Consider the following 21,303-nt stretch of genomic DNA (forward strand, 5'->3'; position numbering starts at 1 on the left):
ATTCCTACCACCCTTGCTGGTTTAAATGATACCAAGTTGTCCCAATTTACTCTTTACAGGATTGGTTTATAATCCATGAATAATGGACAGCTTTGTTGACAAGGGAACAAGGACAAACAGAGTCTCTTGAGAAACTGTAGAAGCACAGGAAACTGTACAAGTTTTGTTCCTCTGAGCTCTGCGGATTGCCTGGACTCCTCTGTGGCATGGAAGAGGGCTTGCAGATCACTGGAAGGAGTAAGTGTGGAAAGAAGTAAACAAATCCACAGCAGTGGTTTCTACCTCTGTGTGAATTAGGAGGCCAGGCCATACTATAATTTCCACGCATGTGAAGTTGACTTGGACCCAATGAAACCAAACACAAGGTTGGCAAATTTTCCTCTCTTTTATAGATAAACAGGGAGAAACAGGAAAATATTTGACCCCTGGGTTAAACTAAGGTCTGGGGCTGGCAAATCTCATGACTTGCATTTTTATAAAATGGAGTCTCATAGATGAGTTCATGACTAGGGTAGCGGCTACAATTTAGCTTAAGTAAAAGTATTAGTCACTCAGCCATGTCCAACTCTTTGGGACCCCCATGGGCTGTAGATTGCCAGGCTCCTCTGTCCATGGAATTCTCTAGGCAAGAATACTGGACTGAGTTGCCATTTCCTTCTCCAGGGGATCTTCCCGACCCAGGGACTGAACCTGGGTCTCCTACATGGCAGGTCGATTCTTTACAGTCTGAGACACCAGAGAAGCCTATAATTTAGTTTAAAAGGGACACTTACTGGCAGTTGCCCAACAAATGACAAGAACAAAAAGCCAGGAATACTTTCAAGGCTCCTGCAATTTGGGTTTCTTGAGCCAGGCCACAGGTGTACATAGAACAGACATCAACTTTTCGGCCAGTGGATTTCTCGATTTCAAGTCTGTCCGTTTGACAAGTTCCAAGTGTCTACTTCTCTGACTAATTGTATAAGGTTTGGGGCAGGAAATTTTCTGGAACCATCTTTTCCTCAGCATCTCCCCCACAAATTCCTGGGGAAGTGCCTGTCTGGTCAGTGAGAATCTCCCCAGTCATGTCAGGGGAAAGCCACCACCATGTGCAAAACTCCAAGGATGGGAGAAGATCTGGCTCAGCAGCTGGCTCCAAAAAGAACAAGAAATCAGAGAAAATGAATATGAAACACACTAGGAAAAAACCTTATTGCAAATGTAATAGGCAAATGCAATAAAAAGGACCTAGTGAAAGATTTCTCTTTTATTGGGACAAACACAAAAACCCTACAAAGGATGACCCTACAAAGCAGTTTTGGGTCCTCTCTGACCTAAGTCTATAACATCTTGCTGTAACCCACCAGTGGATGTCCAGATATAATACCAGGTAAGTGAAGGAAAGGAGAGACATCTGAAACTGGGTTGCTCAAAGCTGGAGATGCTCATTTGAAATCTCTTCCAAGTAAGAAGATCCTGCAGGAACTGGTAGATGACTAGTAGACACTGAAAAGTTTGAAATGTCAAAGTTCATCCAAATTGGGGGAAAAAAACTCTAAGAGATCATTCTGGGAATGATGATTTCTCCAATGGGAAATACACAATTTTTGGAAAGAAAAAATCTCAGAGTACTTAGCTAAGGCATTAGTTCATAACCAAGGAGACTATGCAGAATGACAAAATATATTCAGCTTTTCTAAGCAATAAAAATTTCTTTAGCGACCATAAAGTTAAAAAGCAGTAATCAGAACATATAGATCTGCCTTGTTGTTAAGGCTGTATTAAACATACTTATATGAACGTCTGTTGGATCATTGAGAAAACAAGAGAGTTTCAGAGAAACATCAACTTCTGTTTTATTGACTATGCCAAAGCCTTTGACTGTGTGGATCACAACAAACTGTGGAAAATTCTTAAAGAGATAGGAATACCAGACCACCTAACCTGCCTCCTGAGAAATCTGTATGCAGGTCCAGAAGCAACAGTTAGAACTGGACGTGGAACAACAGACTGGTTCCAAGTTGGGAAAGGAGTACATCAAGGCTGTATATTGTCACCCTGCTTATTTAACTTGTATGCAGAGTACATCATGCGAATTGCTGGGCTGGATGAAGCACAAGCTGAAATCAAGACTGCTGGGAGAAATATCAATAACCTCAGATTTGCAGATGACACCACCCTTATGGCAGAAAGTGAAGAGGAACTAAAGAGCCTTTTGATGAAAGTGAAAAAGGAGAGTGAAAAGTTGGCGTATAACTCAACATTCAGAAAACGAAGATCATGGCATCTGGTCCCATCACTTCATAGCAAATAGATGGGGAAACAATGGAAACAGTGAGAGACTATTTTTCTGGGCTCCAAAATCACTGCAGATAGTGACTGTAGCCATGAAATTAAAAGACGCTTGCTCCTTGGAAGAAAGATATGACCAACCTAGACAGCACATTAAAAAGCAGAGACATTACTTTGCCAACAAAGGTCTGTCTAGTCAAAGTTTTGGCTTTTCCAGTAGTCATGTATGGATGTGAGAGTTGGACTATAAAGAAAGCTGAGCCCCAAAGAATTTATGCTTTTGAACTGTGGTGCTAGAGAAGATTCTTGAGAGTCCCTTGGTCAGCAAGGAGATCCAACCAGTCCATCCTGAAGGAGATCGGTCCTGGGTGTTCATTGGAAGGAGTGATGCTGAAGCTGAAACTCCAATACTTTGGCCACCTGATGTGAAAAGCTGACTCATTGGAAAAGACCCTGATGCTGGGAAAGATTGAAGGCAGGAGGAGAAGGGGAGAACAGAGGATGAGATGATTGGATGGCATCACCAACTCAATAGACATGAGTTTGAGCAAGTTCCGGGAGATGGTGAAGGACAGGGAAGCCTGGTGTGCAGACCATGGGGTCGCAAAGAGTCAGACACAACTGAGTGACTGAGTTGAACTGATAAATTTGTTTTATTTTATATAGTTGTCACTGAGATGTAACAACAACAACAAAAAATGCCCACTGGTATCAAAGGCCCTCCAAGGGACCCAGGGACAGCTGCAGGGCTAAGTGCCTAATGCCCTCTTTGCTGGTCCTCTTTCTGCTTGGCCCTTCCCTGCTCTCCTTCCCTTTCGTTCTTCCTCCCCCTTGGCCATGTGTGTTGTTTAATGGGCTCTTCCATAGTCTCAGGCTGCACATCTCCTGTGCTGGGTTACCTGCCCCAACCTGAGCATCAGACATCCACCTGGTACTTGTGACATTCAACACTGAACCCTTTTTCCTGCTTTATTATCCCCTATTTATAAATGTATGGTGGCTGTGTGCCTCCCACATCTTCCCCCACCACCCAATAGCCCCTTGTCTTGCCTTCTCCACTGTCACTGTGCTCGCTCAAATCCACTTTTGACTCCTTCAACTTTGACTCTGGTTTACTTCTACCATCTTGCTTTTCTTTTTAAAAATATTTATTTTACAGTAGGTTCTCATTAGTCATCTATTTTATACATAGTAGTATATATGTATATGTATATAGTAGTATATATGTATACATATAGTATCAGATCAGATCAGATCAGATCAGTCACTCAGTCATGTCCGACTCTTTGCGACCCCATGAATCGCAGCACGCCAGGCCTCCCTGTCCATCACCAACTCCCGGAGTTCACTGAGACTCACATCCATTGAGTCAGTGATGCCATCCAGCCATCTCGTCCTTTGTCGTCCCCTTCTCCTCTTGCCCCCAATCCCTCCCAGCATCAGAGTCTTTTCCAATGAGTCAACTCTTCACATGAGGTGGCCAAAGCACTGGAGTTTCAGCTTTAGCATCAATCCTTCCAAAGAAATCCCAGGGCTGATCTCCTTCAGAATGGACTGGTTGGATCTCCTAGCAGTCCAAGGGACTCTCAAGAGTCTTCTCCAACACCACAGTTCAAAAGCATCAATTCTTCGGTGCTCAGCCTTCTTCACAGTCCAACTCTCACATCCATACATGACCACAGGAAAAATCATAGCCTTGACTAGACGAACCTTTGTTGGCAAAGTAATGTCTCTGCTTTTCAATATGCTATCTAGGTTGGTCATAACTTTGCTTCCAAGGAGTAAGTGTCTTTTAATTTCATGGCTGCAGTCACCATCTGCACTGATTTTGGAGCCCAGAAAAATAAAGTCTGACACTGTTTCCACTGTTTCCCCATCTATTTCCCATGAAGTGATGGGACCAGATGCCATGATCTTCATTTTCTGAATATTGGGCTTTAAGCCAACTTTTTCACTCTCCACTTTCACTTTCATCAAGAGGCTTTTGAGTTCCTCTTCACTTTCTGCCGTAAGGGTGGTGTCATCTGCATATCTGAGGTTATTGATATTTCTCCCAGCAATCTTGATTCCAGCTTGTGTTTCTTCCAGTCCAGCGTTTCTCATGATGTACTCTGCATATAAGTTAAATAAGCAGGGTGACAATATACAGCCTTGACGTACTCCTTTTTCTATTTGGAACCAGTCTGTTGTTCCATGTCCAGTTCTAACTGTTGCTTCCTGACCTGCATAGAAATTTCTCAAGAGGCAGATCAGGTGGTCTGATATTCCCATCTCTTTCAGAATTTTCCACAGTTTATTGTGACCCACACAGTCAAAGGCTTTGGCATAGTCAATAAAGCAGAAATAGATGTTTTTCTGGAACTCTCTTGCTTTTTCCATTACTCAGCCATAAAAAGGAATGGAACTGTGCTCTTTGCTGAGAATGTGGATAGATTCAGATACTGTCATACAGAGTGAAGTTTAAGTCAGAAAGAGAAAAATAAATGCTACATATTACAGTATCATAAAAATTTTCACAGCTGAAAATAGCTTTTGCTTCTAGAAATCCATGCTGAACAGGCACACTTTCCCATTAACTACATCTCTTTGAGAAGAAGGGTGTATCTGGCCACCATCTGTTTTGTGTTCGTCTCACTTCTGTACCCAGCTTATCGTTAGTAGGACTTGAACGACACGCACATACTATTTGGTCAGTAAGCAATTTGTTGGACCACTGATAGGACAGACAGGGATTAAAAGTGAGTTACTGCTGCTGCTGATGCTAAGTCGCTTCAGTTGTGTCCGACTCTGTGCGACCCCATAGACGGCAGCCTACCAGGCTCCTCTGTCCCTGGGATTCTCCAGGCAAGAACACTGGAGTGAGTTGCCATTTCCTTCTCCAATGCATGAAAGTGAAAAGTGAAAGTGAAGTCGATCAGTCGTGTCCGACTCTTAGTGACCCCATGGACTTCAGCCTACCAGGCTCCTCCGCCCATGGGATTTTTCAGGCAAGAGTACTGGGGTGGATTGCCATCACCTTCTCCAAAAAGTGAGTTAAAAAAAGGGCAATTCTTAGTCTCACTCCCCTTTAGTCAAAGCCCCTCAAGTGAAAAGCAGGAAGGTCAGCTCTACTAATACTAATGGTATGTCTCTTTAGAATTAACAAGAATGCTAATAATATCATAAGGGATGGTCGAATTTTATCTATAAATGTGTTTGAATAAAGAAGTATATTCATTAAAACTACAGATGACATCTTGCTGGGAAAAGTAACTATGATGGTAAAGAATAAAATGAATAAACAGGTAAATTAGGAAACAAAGCAAAAAGAAATCAAGGAGTTGGCCATTAAACTGAAAAAACAAACAAACGCCCAATAGGGTGGTGGTGTTAAAGCCACAGCCTGAGATTGGATGGAATTAAGGAAACATAATAGATAAGAAAAGTCACCATTTGTAATCTTATGCGGTGAGACAAAATAGTCATTTAGAGCCTTGGGTCAAACTCACAAGTCCATCTTGTATCAAAGATAAGGGAAAAATTAGAAAGGGATGCGTGATCCACACATGTCACTAGTGGTAAAGAACCTGCGTGCCAATGCAGGAGATGTCAGAGACGCAGGTTTGATTCCTGGAGGAGGGCATGGTAATAACCCACGCTAGTATTCTTGCCTGGAGAATCCCAAGGACAGAGGCACGTGGTGGGCTACGTCCACAGGATCGCAAAGAGCCAGACACGACTGGAGCAACTGAACACTGCACGGGCTGAAATACAGCTCATGTTTTCAAAGCCAGTTAGAAGAGGACTAAGTCCCTTGGACTGCAAGGAGATCAAACCAATCAAGCCTGAATACTCCTTCCGGACTGATGCTGAAGCCAGAGCTCCAAGCCTTTGGCTACCTGATGTGAAGAGCTGACACACTGGAAAAGATCTTGATGCTGGGAAAGATTGAGGGCAGGAGGAGATGGGCAACAGAGGATGAGATGGTTGGATGGCATCACCAATTCAATAGAAATGAGTCAGAGCAAACTCTGGGGGATAGTGAAGGACAGGGAAGCCTGGTGTGCTGCAGTCCACGGGGTCGCACAGACTGGGACACGACTGACCGAATAACAACAGAAGATGACTCACCTCGTGAGCTTTTCAGAACACAACCCTAAGAGAAAGAATCTCTTCCTCCCCTCTGCTCTCAAATGTCCTTACATAAATGCTATGGAAAAGTTAGAAGGTCTTGATAAAAGAAAGAAATCCATTAAGGAGATAGGGAAATAGCACCTAAAAACGAACATTTAAGGCAGTAAGACTGGTTTCGCCTGAACAAAGGAATATAAAGAAACTAGGCTTCTGGCCTCGATCACTCTGGTTTCTCACCCTGTGAGTTAAGCTGGTGAACCGGGAACACCTTGCTTCTTGTACGGACTCTGAGCCTTACCGAGGAGCTGCTCGTGTGAGGAATGGTGGTCGTGGTAGTGGTTTAGTTGCTCAGTCATGTCCGACTCTCGAGACCCATGGACTGTAGCCTGCCAGGCTCCTCTGTCCATGGGATTTTCCAGGCAAGAATACTGGAGTGGGTTGCTGTTTCCATCTCCAGGGGATCCTCCCGACCCAGGGATTGAACCTGGGTCTCCTGCATTGCAGGCAGATTCTTTGCCTACTGAGCTAAATACATACTCATTTCACTCTCAGGCCAAGCAATACAATTAGAAGACTGCCTGAGAACAGATGATGGCTTCTCAAGTCAAATATATCTGGAATATTTGCCTTTCTGTTTTATCTATCACTGTTTCCTTGTCCCAAGCATAGACATCTGAGAGCTAACTGTTTAAGTAGAGATGTAAGTAGCTGTTTTTAGCATGACTAAGACATGAGAAATGGTTTTAGTGTCTAGTGTAGGTGACACATTGTAACGTAGAAACTAAATGGGTGGATGTTTATTGATGATGAGAAAATTATGTTGGAAAATGACGCAAAGAGATCAACATCCTATCTGGAGCTTGTGGTCAAGCTTCTGGGAAACCATTGGCAAGATCTGAGGACAGAAAAGCTTGAGTGCTCAGTCACTTCAGTTGTGTCCAACTCTTTGCAACCCCATGGACAGCATCCTGCTAGGCTACTCTGTTCACGGGATCTACCTGCCAAGAATACTGGAGTGGGTTGCCACGTTCTCCTCCAGGGGATCTTCCCCATCCAGGGATTGAACCCACATCTCCTGTGTCTCCTGCATTGCAGGCGATTCTTTACTCCTGAGCCACCAGGGAAGCCCCAGAAAGACTTACAGGATACTTAAAAACAAAAACAAAAAAACAGAAAGAGGAGACAAGAAGATGAGCAAATATGTCTGATGTAGCAGACAAGGCAAGAGAAGAATTAAACCCTTAGACAGAAAATTGAAATGAGCCCAATATACTACAGGTGGAAAAATCATTAAATTTTGAGTTTTAAATGTTTGAAAGAAATTGATATGTGTTTCTGTAGTGACTGTGGAAAGCATTTGTTTGGGGGGGGGGAAATGTTATATAGTAATTGTAAAAATATCAACAGTGATAAAAACAGTTGTTAAATATCTGGAGGTAGAACCATTTTGGTTCAAATTTAAGATTTTAGGATTCCATCTTAAAGTTGAAAAACTTGGATTTAAATTAGAAAATGACTTCAATTTTTATTTCAGTGACCAAATTGTTCCTCCCAACAGCGTCAATAACACAGAAAACTCAAGTTTTCCTTAATTACAGACAGCTAGTAATTAGCTATGAGTCCCAAAGTCTCATTCCCTCATAAAACAGGAAATGTTGGGTTTATTTGGAAGGAATTTTATAAAAAGGAACTAATTTGTCTTCCTTTTTTAGGCAAAAACTTATTTAGACCTGCTCATTTCACGTATGTCATTTTCTCAGATACACATGGTGTTGGTTGGTGGCAGCTTAGTTGTTAAATCGTGTCCGACTCTTGCAACCCCGTGGACTGTAGCCCACCAGGCTCCTCTGCCCATGGGATTTCCCAGGCAAAAATACTGTGGTGGGTTGCCATTTCCCTCTCCACGGGATCCTCCTGACCTAGGGATCGAACCCAGGTCTCCTGCACTGCAGGCAGATTCTTTACTGACTGAGCCACTGTGCCATCTATGAAAATGGCCCAGATGAATTCTTGTTGCTGAAGTTTCCTTTAAAACTCAGTAGAGAGCTCAGTATTCAGGGTGTAAGTTGAGGGCAAGAAAGGCATCTCCTCTCCACCCCACACCCTGAAGCTCTCAGTCCAAATGAAAATGATCAACAGCAACACTTGGTCTGGATATTTGGCCCACGGGAAGCATCTTCTGGTCCTCATTGTTCTTAGCACAAAATCCTATGCTCTATTAAAAAGGAAACCCACAAAGAGCTGGCTCTATTTACTTTCAGATTCACAATTGTATGAGTAAACTTGAGTTGACACCTGAGTACATGGGAAATGGTGTGGGTTAATCTCCTGGCTCTTCATTCAGCACGGACATTCATGGTTCTCAGGCAACCAGGGCCAAGCTGAAGACACACAACGGGTTTGTGAAGGGTTGTTCACGGGCTTCATGTAACTGGGTTCAGTAGATGGGTCATTCAACTTTTATGCCAGGTAAGCTGAGCTGTTTTGAAGTCTACAGGTTCTGAAATTGTGCCCTTAAGGGTTTTTATCACTACCCTGAAGGCAGCAGAAGTAGAGCTCTGACTCTAAAGGAAAGGGCTTTCCAACCACAGGTCAATCACTCTGTGTGACTTAATTTTCTTGTTTGATGCAAAGAATGTTATGCCCAGAGTGTCAAGTCTCATCTAAAATAGAAGCATGAGGTCCTAAAATGAGACAATTTTAATACAGAAGACAATCTCATTTGTTTTCACTGCTGATGAGAATTAATCCTAAATAATGCTCATTCTGTTTTTATTCTTAAGATTAAGTGAGTCTGATAAAGTAGATAAGCACCAAGGTCCTACTGTATAGCACAGGGAACTCTAGTCAATATCTTGTAATAACTATAACAGAAAAGAATCTGAAAAAGTTATATATATAGCTGAATCAGTGTGCTGTACACCTGAAATTAACACAATATTGTAAATCGACTACACTTCAATTTGAAAAAAAAGGTTAAGTAACGTCTGTCTAACAAAAGCACCTGACTTTTTTTATCTTTGTGTGTGTGTGTATGTTGTGCTTAGTTGCTCAGTCATGTCTGACTCTTTTTGACCTCAAGGACTGTAGCCCGCCAGGCTCCTCTGTCCATGGGATTCTCCAGGCAAGGATATGGAGTGGGTAGCCATTCCCTTCTCCAGAAGATCTTCCCTAACCAGGGATCGAACCCTGGTCTTCTACATTGAGATGGATTCTTTATAATCTGAGCCACCAGGGAAGCCTTAACAAAAGTGAGTGAGGTTGCTCAGTTGTGTCCAACTCTGCGACCCCTTGGACTGTAGTCTACCAGGTTCCTCCGTCCATGGGATTTTCCAGGCGAGAATACTGGAGTGGGTTGCCATTTCCTTCTCCAGGAGATTTTCCCGACCCAGGGATTGAACCTGGGTCTCCGGCATTGTAGGCAGACGCTTTATCATCTGAGCCACCAGGGAAGTCCTAAATCTGATCACATATTAATGGAACTCCTCCTTCTCTGACACAGGGTTTGGGAACCAGAGACACACAATTTCCTAGAGAAAGGATGTCTCTTTTTTTTGCCCTAGAAGTACCAACTCCATTCCCCCCAGCCCTTAAAATTCTCATGATACTTAATAATTATGGAAGAAATCACTTACTACAATAAATACACATAAATAGATTAAGAGGAACAGGGAATTGGCAAAGCTGGATTCTTAAGGGACGACCGACAGTCTTACCTATGAGGGTGTGGAAGACGGCGGCAATGGCCCCGGCCACCACCATGCACAGGACAGCTTTGGTCCTGTCCCGCTTGCTGTTCACAAACACCAGGCCCACGTTCTTGAAGTCACTCATGGGCCCTGTGAAGAACTTCATTAAGGAGTAGGCCAGCCCGTAGCTGGCCAGCATCTCCACTGCATCTTCCTTGACAGCAGCGATCCCCCGGTTCAAGGCCTGTGGAGGGAAGAGACCCACAAACAGCATTAGAAACGTCGTCTTCTCTCCCACAATAAAACGCAGCAGGTTGTGTTTCCATAGGAACGCTAAGCAGCTTATAGGGTAAGTCTCACTGTAATTTGATAAAGGTTATTTATTTTCATTTTCATCCATATTAGCTTCAGTTTGAAATATCTTCTTATGGGGGAGATAGCTGTCCACTATCACCTATGAAATTCCTATGAAAGGAACAGAAAAAACCCAACAAGTGTTCTATGTTAATATCAGAAAATAATTCTAAGATGTTCTGGTTAAAAGGTTAACATGTTAAATTTTATTTGCAGGCTGAATCTACACAATAGCAACAGACATTTTGGAAATGGGTCAACCACTTTATATGGAGTGGGTGATGGGTCCTTTTTTCCCCTGTGTGTATGTATGTGTGAAATATTGTACTTATGTATGTATCCTTCATAGCATAATGTAAGCTCTATGTCATGAAAATGGGTATTGATGGAATTTTTATACCATCTGTGGATGCTATTCACCTGATTCTTATTGTGCTTTAATTTGAAATATATTCCTGATCTTTGTGCAGACAAATAGGAAAAGAAAATCTTTAAATACACTGTTTTTGAATAATTCTTGCTGGAGATGTGGCCATAGAATACTCTGTTTTAACCATCCCCTATGAGGGACCACCCTCTGAGCTTCTAACTTTTCCACCTACTAGATGAGTAAATTGGGGCCTCCCAGGTTGGCACTAGCGATACAGAATCCACTTGCCAACGTAGGAGACACAGAGCCTGGGCTTTGATCCCTGAACCTGGAAGATCCTCTGGGGGAGAGAATGGCTACCCACTTCAGTATTCTTGCCTGGAGAATTCCATGGACAGAGGAGCTAGATGGGCTATAGTCCATAGGGTTGCAAAGAGTGGGATAAGATTGCGAGACTGAGCACACAGACGAATAAATTAGATCGGAGCTTGTGGGAATGGATGTCTAAGTAGAAGAACTTTGTTTTAAAAATGTCACCAGATGGCTGCTATCAAAAAGTCTACAAACAATTAATGCTGGAGAGGGTGTGGAGAAAAGGAACCCTCTTACACTGTTGGTGGGAATGCAAACTAGTACAGCCACTATGGAGAACAGTGTGGAGATTCCTTAAAAAACTGGAAATAGAACTGCCTTATGACCCAGCAATCCCACTGCTGGGCATACACACTGAGGAAACCAGAATTGAAAGAGACACGTGTACCCCAATGTTCATTGCAGGACTGTTTACAATAGCCAGGACAAGGAAGCAACCTAAATGTCCATCAGCAGATGAATGGATAAGAAAGCTGTGGTACATATACACAATGGAATATTACTCAGTCATTAAAAAGAATGCATTTAAATCAGTTCTAATGAGGTGGATGAAACTGGAGCCTATTATACACAATGAAGTAAGTCAGAAAGAAAAACACCCATATAGTATACTAAGGCATATATATGGAATTTAGAAAGATGGTAATGATGACTCCATATGAGAAACAGCAAAAGAGACACAGATGTAAGAACAGATTTTTGGACTCTGTGGGAGAAGGCAAGGGTGGGATGATTTGAGAGAATAGCATTGAAAAATGTATATTATCATATGTGAAACAGATCACCACACTCCAGGTTCGATGCATGAGACAGGGTGCTCAGGGCTGGTGCACTGGGATGACCCTGAGGGATGGGGATGGGGAGAGAGGTGGGGGGCTTCAGGATGGGGGACATATGTACACTCGTGGCTGATTCATGTCAATGTATTGCAAAAACCACTATAATATTGTAAAGTAATTAGCCTCCAATTAAAATAAATAAATAAATGAATTTTTCTGACTACAAAAATAAATAAATAAATAAAAATGTCACCAGAATATCACCTCTGTCTTTAGGAACAGGCAACTGCACAGGCAGGAGATCAGCTTTCTGCATACACTTCTCATTTTTTTAATTTAGTTTTTATTGAAGTTTAGGTAATTTATAATGCTGGGTTAGATTCTGGTGTGTAATTAAGTGATTCAGTTAAACATATTCTTTTCCAGATTCAATTATTGTTCATTACAAGATGCTGAATATAGTTCCCTGTGCTGTACAGTTAATCCTTGCTGGTTATCTATTTTATATATAGTAGTGTGTATCTGTTAATCCCGAACTCCTAATTTATCCCTCTCCCACCCTCTTTCCTTTTTGGGAACCATGTTTGTTTTCTGTCTGTGAGTTTGTTTCTGTTTCATAAATAAGTTCATTTGTATAATTTTTTTAGATTCCACATAGAAGTGATATCATATGTTTTTGTTTTTTTCTCTCTGACTTTATTTACTATGATAATCTCTAGATCTATCCATGCAGCTGCAAAGGGCATTATTTCATTCTGCTTTATAACTAATATTCCATTGTATATACACTTTTAAAATAGACTTAATTTCTCGGATTAGTTTTAGGCTCACAGTAAAGTGGAGCAGAAAGTACGGACAGCTGCTACATTCCCTCTTCCCCAAGCACACACAGCATCCCCGTAGAAAGCTACGCTGACTACAGTCCATGAACCTACACTGACACGTCATTATCACTCAGCGTCTACTGCTGATCCTGGGGCTCACTCTCGGTGCTGTACATTCCAGGGATTCTGGCAAGTGTCCCTGTTGTTTACCTACCATTATGTAGTTGAACAATCTATGCAAAGCAGTTAGCCAAAAATGTATTTATTGTAGAAAATACCAATGTGTAAGGTTATTTTAGAAAAATCTATAATAAAAGTATATGATACTTGTAGAAATTCAGTGTCATTCTTCTGACAGGTGGTGTTATATAAGGTGTCATATGCTATGTACTCAGTCATGTCTGACTCTTTGTGACCCCATGGACCACAGCCCACCAGGCTACGGATTTCCCAGGCAAGAATCCTGGAGTGGGTTGACATTCCTCCTCCAGAGGATCTTCCCAAGCTAGGAATCAAACCCTTATCTCTTGTGTCTCCTGCATTGCAGACAGATTCCTTACCCGCTGAGCCAATAACATTTGTACGATTATATAAGGTAGTTTTTGATAACTGCTTCCAATTATACCTCTCATTCTCTTTTCCTTTTTTTTCAGTAATAACTTAAAATTTTCCATCAGAACCTTCATACCTGACACGATGCCTTCCTTAGGAACAAATTTCCTTCTACCAAAGCTGATCTAACATCTTATCAGCCTGAAGCACACTAAAAACCAACAAGCTCTTTGACAATAAATCCTGTGTTCAAAAGGTGTATGGTGTCAGAGGACTCCTGCTATGTGTCAAGATCTATCACTCGATAATCTTCCCAGATTAATTTCCTTTCAGACCTCTACAGTAGATGTGGTTGATTTCCCACCCAGATGCCCCTTACTGGTCAGCACATCCATCCCCAGGTCCTGGGACTTGGCCACTCAAGGCTCACAGCTGCCTCCTTCTCAGGAAACACTGCTCCCAGCCACTTTGGGTTGGTTAGGGCACTTCTGACCCCCGCCAGGCAGCACCCAGACAATGAAGGGCTGACACAGGGATATACAAGATCACCTCCCCTGCCTCCCTGTGGGATCAACGCTGGTACAATTCATGCTCCGGAGCTCCCTGTGGGATCAGGTGGGAAGCAGTGTCCAGAGAAGACCACATCCTTTTTAAATTTTCCTCACCACCCACTGCTTCCCGCTCCCCCTCTCCCAAGAGCACACACTCAATAAATCAGTCACATGAAAATTTCCCAAGGCATGCTCTGTTTCCAGGGACCCCCGCTCAATACAGCTTCTAATTACATTTCTCTCAGTCATAGAGAACAGTGTATGGTTTGTTCTTTTTCCTTCTCATCCTTCTCCACTCTGACTGTAAACTGCTTGCTTTTCATTGCTAAAATTGTGTTCAAGTTTAAATATATAGTTTAAATTAAATATAATTTAGGGCTTCCCAGGTGGCACTAGTGGTTAGGAACCCACCTGCCAATGCAGGAGATTTAAGAGATGTAGGTTTGATCCCTGGGTTGGGAAGATCCCCTGGGGTAGGAAATGGCAACCCACTCCAGAATTTTTGCCTGGAGAATCCCAGGACAGAGGAGCCTGGCAGGTTACAGGCCATGGGGTCAAAAAGAATCCGACATGACTGAAGTGATTTAGCATGCACTTAAATATATAATTAATGATATAATTAATATATAATGATATATTACATATTAGCACAAGTTTTAAAATAACGTAGGATTAGTTTTTTTAGGTGTCTTGCTGGCAAAGCTTTATTCTTTGCTAAAAAGCAATCAGTCTGGCTGGGGCATCCACGGTAATGCTATTTCCACCAACTTCTCCTTGACAGGGTCCTAAACCCAGTGCTGAGGCAGGAAAGAAAATCAAATTACATAAGGAATGACAGCTCTGTCAGCAAGACTGGATGTGAACACTCTGCTAAGCTCAACAATTATGGTAATTTGAGGAAAAAGCACAGGGTTTAGAGCCATGCTGACTTGATTGGATCTGCTTCTATCACAGTTCTTATTCTCGCTGAAATAATAGATCTTAGATCGTCTATAAGTAGCATACAGGGCACCACGCACAACTGGCCTAGAAGAGGCACTTGAAAGCAAGGATTTATGCCCATTCTGTTTACCACCATACACTTACCACCTTGCTACACTGTGTGTGCGTGTACACTCAGCCTCTCAATCGCGTCTCACTCTTTGTGACCCTATGGACTCTAGCCCACCAGGCTCCTCCACCCGTGGGATTTTCCAGGCCAGAATACTGGATCGGGTTGCCATTTCCTACTCTGGGGATCTTCCCCACCCAGGGATCGAACTGCGTCTCTGGAGTCTCCTGCTTTGGCAGGCAGATTCTTTACCACTGTGCCACCTGGGAAGGCCCCCTTGCTACATTATAAACACTCAAGAATTTGTTTGATGAACGAATGAATTAGGTGTTTTCTACTAGGAATTTCAATGTTGATACTAATTTGTGTACACTTGGGAAAAAAATCACATTTTGATTGTAAGATGAAGATGTTATTGTCTGTAAGAGCTAGTATTTTAACATTCTTATTGGCCATACTAAATGTATGCTGTGATGACAAAACAAATCCTGACTTTAAGAAGCATTAAAATGCAAGGAAAAAACAGCTTTAGAATTGAGGAGATTTGCTATGCTAATATTATGAGCCTTTTATTATTGGCATTTGTAGTACTTCCCTCAGTTTGTTCCCTTCCTAATTTTATGATTTTCTTTTGATACCAGAAATATGAAGTTATTATGCAGCCAATCCTTCATTTCATGGAGTTTCTCTCCATACTTCTGGACTTCGTCATTCTTACTCATCCTTAGCTAAGGCAATTTTGTTTAGCTTATAGTTTCATTTGCACATTTAACTTTCTACTCCTCCTGGAACTTACATTGTGAGGTATGGCTTGAAATTAATTTTCTCATAATAATTTACTTCTTCAAATTAGTTTGAATAAAGCACCTATTGCTTATTTATTTGTGATGTTTTCTTATCAGCCATTAGTTCTCAGGCACCCTTCTGTCACCTACGGTTTGCTTTATCTGTCGTTTCAATTTGCTTACCCTGTTTTTCTTCATAGCATGTTCATTCAGTTCAGTTCAGTCACTCAGTCGTGTCCGACTCTTTGCGACCCCATGAACCACAGCACGCCAGGCCTCCCTGTCCATCACCAACTCCCGGAGTTCACCCAACCCATGTCCATTGAGTCAGCGATGCCATCCAACCATCTCATCCTCTGTCGTCCCCTTCTCCTCCTGCCCTCAATCTTTCCCAGCATCAGGGTCTTTTCCAATGAGTCAGCTCTTCTTATCAGGTGGCCAGACGTTATTTGGCTATTTACTTGTCATCTGTCTTCCTATCTACCTTCTCCATTGGATGTAAGCTCCAGGGCACAGAGAACTTAGGTTCATACCACATTCCCAGTCCTAAACATAACAGGGGATCACATGATAGGTGAGTGATGAGGGTTTGAAGGCATGAAGTGAAATATACACAAATAGTATAAACATTTCCCACGACGGACGCTGAAGAAATGAAATTACTGAGCTGGAGATTCCTGGGAGGAGCCTATTCAGAGGTACCAGACAAGGAAACTCCTTCAAAGAGGTGACATTTGAGCTGAGAGTTGAAGAACAAGAATGAACCCGCTGTAGGAAGAGCTGGAGGAAGACCTGGACCTGCAGGAGGGCAGCCAATGAGAGTAGAGGGGATATAAGGTGAATTCGGAAGAGTAGGTAGTGCTAAAGTCATCGCAGGTCACAGTAAAGAACATGGGGCTTTGATCCAAGAGCAGCGGGAAGCCGTCAAAGGGTCCGAGCCCAGGTGGGAATGACCATCCTCCTGGCTGCAGGCACGGACGTGGCCTGGAGAGGGTCAGACAGAGCAGGAAGTGAGGAGTCCACTGGTGATCCAGAGAAGAGAAGGTGATGGCTTGGAAGAGGGTGTATGGGGAGACAGAGAGAAGTTGATGGACTAGAGAGCTTTTTTGTGTATTTTTTCTTAATTTAATTTTTATTAGAGTATACTTGCCTTACAATGTTGTGTTAGTTTCTGTTGTACAGCAAAGCAAAATCAGTTATACGTACACATATCCCCTTTTTTTGGATTTCCTTCCCATTTAGGCAACACAGAGCATTGAGTAGGGTTCCCTGTACTATGACAGTAGGTTTTCATTAGTTATCAATAGTGAGTATATGTATCGATAGTGTATATATGTCAATCCCAATCTCCCAATTCATCCCCCTACTGCCCTGGCTTGAAAGCTTTTGGGAGGTAAAATAAATGAAACTAATGATGGACTACATGGTGGGTGTGAGGAAAAGGGAGAACTGTTTAGTTTTTTTGGCTTGAGTCACTGCTTAAATGGTGTTACTACTTACTGAGTGAGGGCACTTCGGGAGAGAAGGTTGGGGAGGAAAACCAAGGTTTCCATTGGGCAGTCCCCTACTGGGTGTGAGACACTGGTAGGATTCCAAACACAGAAATCAGGTAAGACATTTGGCTATGTGAGCCTGGAGTACAGGGGAAAGTCTGGGCTGTGGACATCTGGAGACCGTCAGCATATAGATAGTATTTAAAGGCAAGAAACTAAATGAGATCATCTGGCCAGGGTACAGATGGAAAGGAGTCTAAGATTCAACCTCGTATCTTTCTAGAAATACATGTAAACAAACCTTCCCTGTTACCTTGGGTCAGCATCCATCAGTTAGCTAGCAGCGTCCTGGCTGGTCACTTGTGAACACGGTTGCATCTTTAGCCAAGACTGGGAAGAATGGCGGCTTAGGCTGGGAAAGAGCAAGTGCTGCAGTCTTGAAATTCAGCTAAGGAGGTGTCTGAGATGTCTTTGGAAAGAATTAGACTTGGAGTCACAATTCTGTCCCTAGAGAGTTGTAAGTACAGTGGTTCACTTTCTGTTCAAATCAAGTGTCTAAGGACTCACAAGTTTTCCAGAGTAAAGACACTTTAGGGCCACATCTACCAGGACTCCAACCACTATAACTATAAGCTGCCCTTCAACCCAGCTTGGTTCTGGGCCCAGATGGCTGGCACACAGCCCTCATCACACTTCAGATCAGCATTCTCTGTGCTGCGGATCCTCGGCAGTGTGCAACATCTGACTTCAAAACTTATCTGGCTCCAGAAGGCTTTCTTCAGGTCCTACCTGCCTTCTTATCTCCCAGTATCTGCCAGGTTCATGGTGTTCTAGGGTTTAAATTTTTTCCTCCCGAAAGTCAGCAAAATGACAGGATATTAAAAAGTGGGGGAAAAAAAAGAAAAAGAAAAAAACAAAATAAAACAAAACAGAACAGAAAACCCTAAGAAAACCCACAACCTCTAGGGAAATGGCTAACAAATCCCACGTGACCTTTCTGGTATGAACTGTCTTAGATTGTTAAACCCTAAAAGAGATCCTAACATTTTAAACTTGGGCTCTAGAGACCAGAAACATCTTGACACTGCACACTGAGTGTCTTCAAACTAAGAGTCACTGCCTCACCCCAATCCTGCCCATCATTTCACACCAATGTGAACAGCAGGTGTTCCTCGCTAGCTGGGTGCTGGGTAGAGCTCTGTTCCCCCTACCCCCACCCCGGGAACAGGTCCAAGAGGTGACACCCTGTCCCTAAGAGTAGGCCTGGAGGCCACCACGGCTGATCTCCTGTCCGGGAATCTGAGGCTCTTCCTGTCATTCCCCTTCTGTCTATTCTGAACTCTGCTAAACTTGTTGCCCTCTCATCTCACCCATCTCCTCCCTCGGCTCCTCCTTTCTGTCCTGCCTTATTTTACCCTCCATGTCATGGTTATCACTTTAACTACACCATTGTCAATACCTACAATTCACTGTCTGCAAATCTCTGACCTTGGAGTCATCGAATTATTTACCCACTCCACCCTCATCTAGAAGGCTCTGAGAGTGGCTGGAATAAAACATGTGACAAATAGGCTGCTGCCAGGACTCACTGGTCTCCATCCTCAACCGGGCTGTTCACTGCTCAGTTATCCTTCCATCCTTCCCATCTGTGCTCTCTGAATTTCTCAGCTGCCTTGTTCCCTCTTCAGTGGCAGATAACCTCACTTCCACTTCATCTGCAATAGGGAATCCATCAGGTCGGAACTAAATTTCTCCGGTTGCTTCTCTCTGTAAAACAATGCTCAACAAAGCACGTTTCCCAAACCCTTCTCCACCTCCTCTTGGTGTTACAGTGGAAAGGCCTGTCTGACCAGGGCTAGCTTCCTGGGTTTTCACATTTCTCTTTTTTTCACACTGCCTTTATTAAAAAAAAAAAATCTTTATTGGAATATAGTGGCTTTACAATGTTATGCTATTTTCTGCTGTACAGCAAAGTGAATCAGATATATATATATATATATCTTTCTTTTTTGGATTTCCTTCCCATTTAGGCCACCAACGGAGCATCGAGTAGAGTTCCCTGTCTGTAGAACAGCTTCTCATTAGTTAACTATTTTATACATAGTAGTGTATATATATGTTAATCCCAATCTCCCAATTCATCCCATCCTCCCCATTCCCCCTAGGGGTCCATACCGCATATAATACGCCTATCTCTTTCTGACTGACTTCACTCTGTATGACAGAATCTAGGTCCATCCACGTCTCTGTAAATGCAGGTCTCTGCATTTCTGTTTCTTGGACCTGGGTAGGAGCCACTATCTTCCTCTCCCGCTTGTCTGATCTTTGCTATTTGTCTGACTCTTTCCTTGGAGAAGGGAATGATTACGCACTCCAGTATTCTTGCCTGGAGAATCCCATGGACAGAGGAGCCTGGCCGGCTACAGTCCACCAGGTTGCAAACTGTCAGACATGACTGAGCGACTAACACTTTTCACCTTTCCACAGGCCCTCTCCTATCCTCAAACATGCTTAAGTGTCTTCCCTCTGAAAAATAAAGCTTCTCTTGACTCCTCTCTTTCTCTCAGTATGGCCTTCTTTCTCACCTTCCTTTCACAGATGACTTCTATGATGTGCCACCTGTGCTTCTTATTTCCACTTTTTCCAAACAATGTATTCCTCAGCCTGTTACAATAGCTGCCTCAGAGGTGCCGGAACCCAGAACTACAGCTCTAACAGGCTTTGGGCACACCACACGAGTCAGCACAGAACGCTGCGTTGAATGCAGCCACTGGGTTCCGGTTCCGGTTCCCCCTCCCCCACAGAGGCTCTTCCCGCCGAACTAAATGCGCACTTCCGGTTCTGGTTTTCTTGTTTCCGACCTCTCAGCCGATCTGCCCTCTGGGCTACTCAAACACTTTTTCCTCCCTGTCTTCGATGACAAAAGATTCTAGGTTCTCCTCCTAGCTCTTCTGCTCCAGTTCTTTCTCCTGGATGGATGCCTCTTCTTTGTCTCTTAAATACTGGTGTTCCCAGGGTTCCGCTCGCCTCCTGGCGCTCTCCACTCTGACTCAGCAATCTCCGCCCCTCACCCCTACCCTTCACCGCAACTTCAATCGCTCCCTGTCCGCTCAAGAGTCTCCGGGCCATCTCTCCAGATTTTCCAGGCTTCTCTTAAGTTTCAGATCCACTCACCTCCATCTGAACGCCCCTTGGTTCCTCACACTCCACGTTTCGAAAACTTCACCATCTACTGGGCTACCTGGGTTCCCACAGTCTTGGCCTTCCTCTTGGGTTTCCTTCGAATGAATGCATCCAAGGTTTAAGCCCAGAAGCCTGAGGATCCCCCTGGATGCCTTTCAGCCGTCACACTCACTGATGGCTTGGTTCTATCCATACTCCTCCCTTAGTCACTCTTGAATCTGCCTAGTTCTCTCCAGCCCCACCACCGTGCCTTGTGTCAAGTCACTGGTGGTCTTCTCCTTTCCAAGCTCTTCTTCCCTCCACATGATGGTCAGATTACACAATCCAAATTCCTACAAGGGCATCGAGGTGCTTCAAGGCTGCATCCTGTTCACAGACCGTGGGCTCCATAAAAGTTGCCATCAGGGTCTGGGGCAGTGTCCGGCTCATGCATAGATGACATCTATAAAATCTATAAATAATAATCTATAATAATATAAATATAAATTGTATATATAATATATAAATAACCTATAAATAAATATTTGTGCACCGAGTGACCTCTCATAAAGGCCACTCGTGACCTGACCTTGCTTGTCTGTCTGATCTCAACTCTCTATGCTTGCCTGGCACTGTGTTTTATGAGTGTGTGCTCAGTTGCTTCAGTCATGTCCGACTCTTTGAGACCCTTTGGAGAGTAGTCCGCCAGGCTCCTCTGTCCATGGGATTCTCCAGACAAGAAGACTGGACTGAGTTGTCATTTCCTCCTCCAGGGGAATCTTCCTGACTCAGGGATCGAAGTTGGTTCTTCTGCGTTGCAGGTGATTCTTTACTGCTGAGCCACTGGGGAAGTACACCTGGACTATTAGTGGTTTTCTGAATATGCCATGTTCTCTTTCAGCTAAAGGTCTTTGCTCAAGTTCTTTTCTCTATACAG

At 43.2% G+C, this 21,303-nt stretch overlaps 1 protein-coding gene across 4 annotated transcripts in view; it reads right to left on the reverse strand.

Moving 5' to 3' along the window:
- Window positions 1–21,303, reverse strand: part of ANKH (ANKH inorganic pyrophosphate transport regulator) — a 171,419-nt gene that overhangs the window by 62,905 nt on the left and 87,211 nt on the right. For all 4 annotated transcript variants that reach the window (XM_086361259.1, XM_086361258.1, XM_086361261.1 and 1 more), the window contains exon 2: window positions 10,101–10,317. In XM_086361259.1, the coding sequence (XP_086217385.1) occupies window positions 10,101–10,317 (217 nt within the window). The remainder of the gene's footprint in view (window positions 1–10,100; window positions 10,318–21,303) is intronic.

The sequence above is a fragment of the Bos grunniens genome, chromosome 20 (assembly GCF_055505025.1).
Source record: "Bos grunniens cultivar Pamir isolate PY7600 chromosome 20, Bosgru_T2T1.0, whole genome shotgun sequence".
Lineage (NCBI taxonomy): Eukaryota > Metazoa > Chordata > Mammalia > Artiodactyla > Bovidae > Bos > Bos grunniens.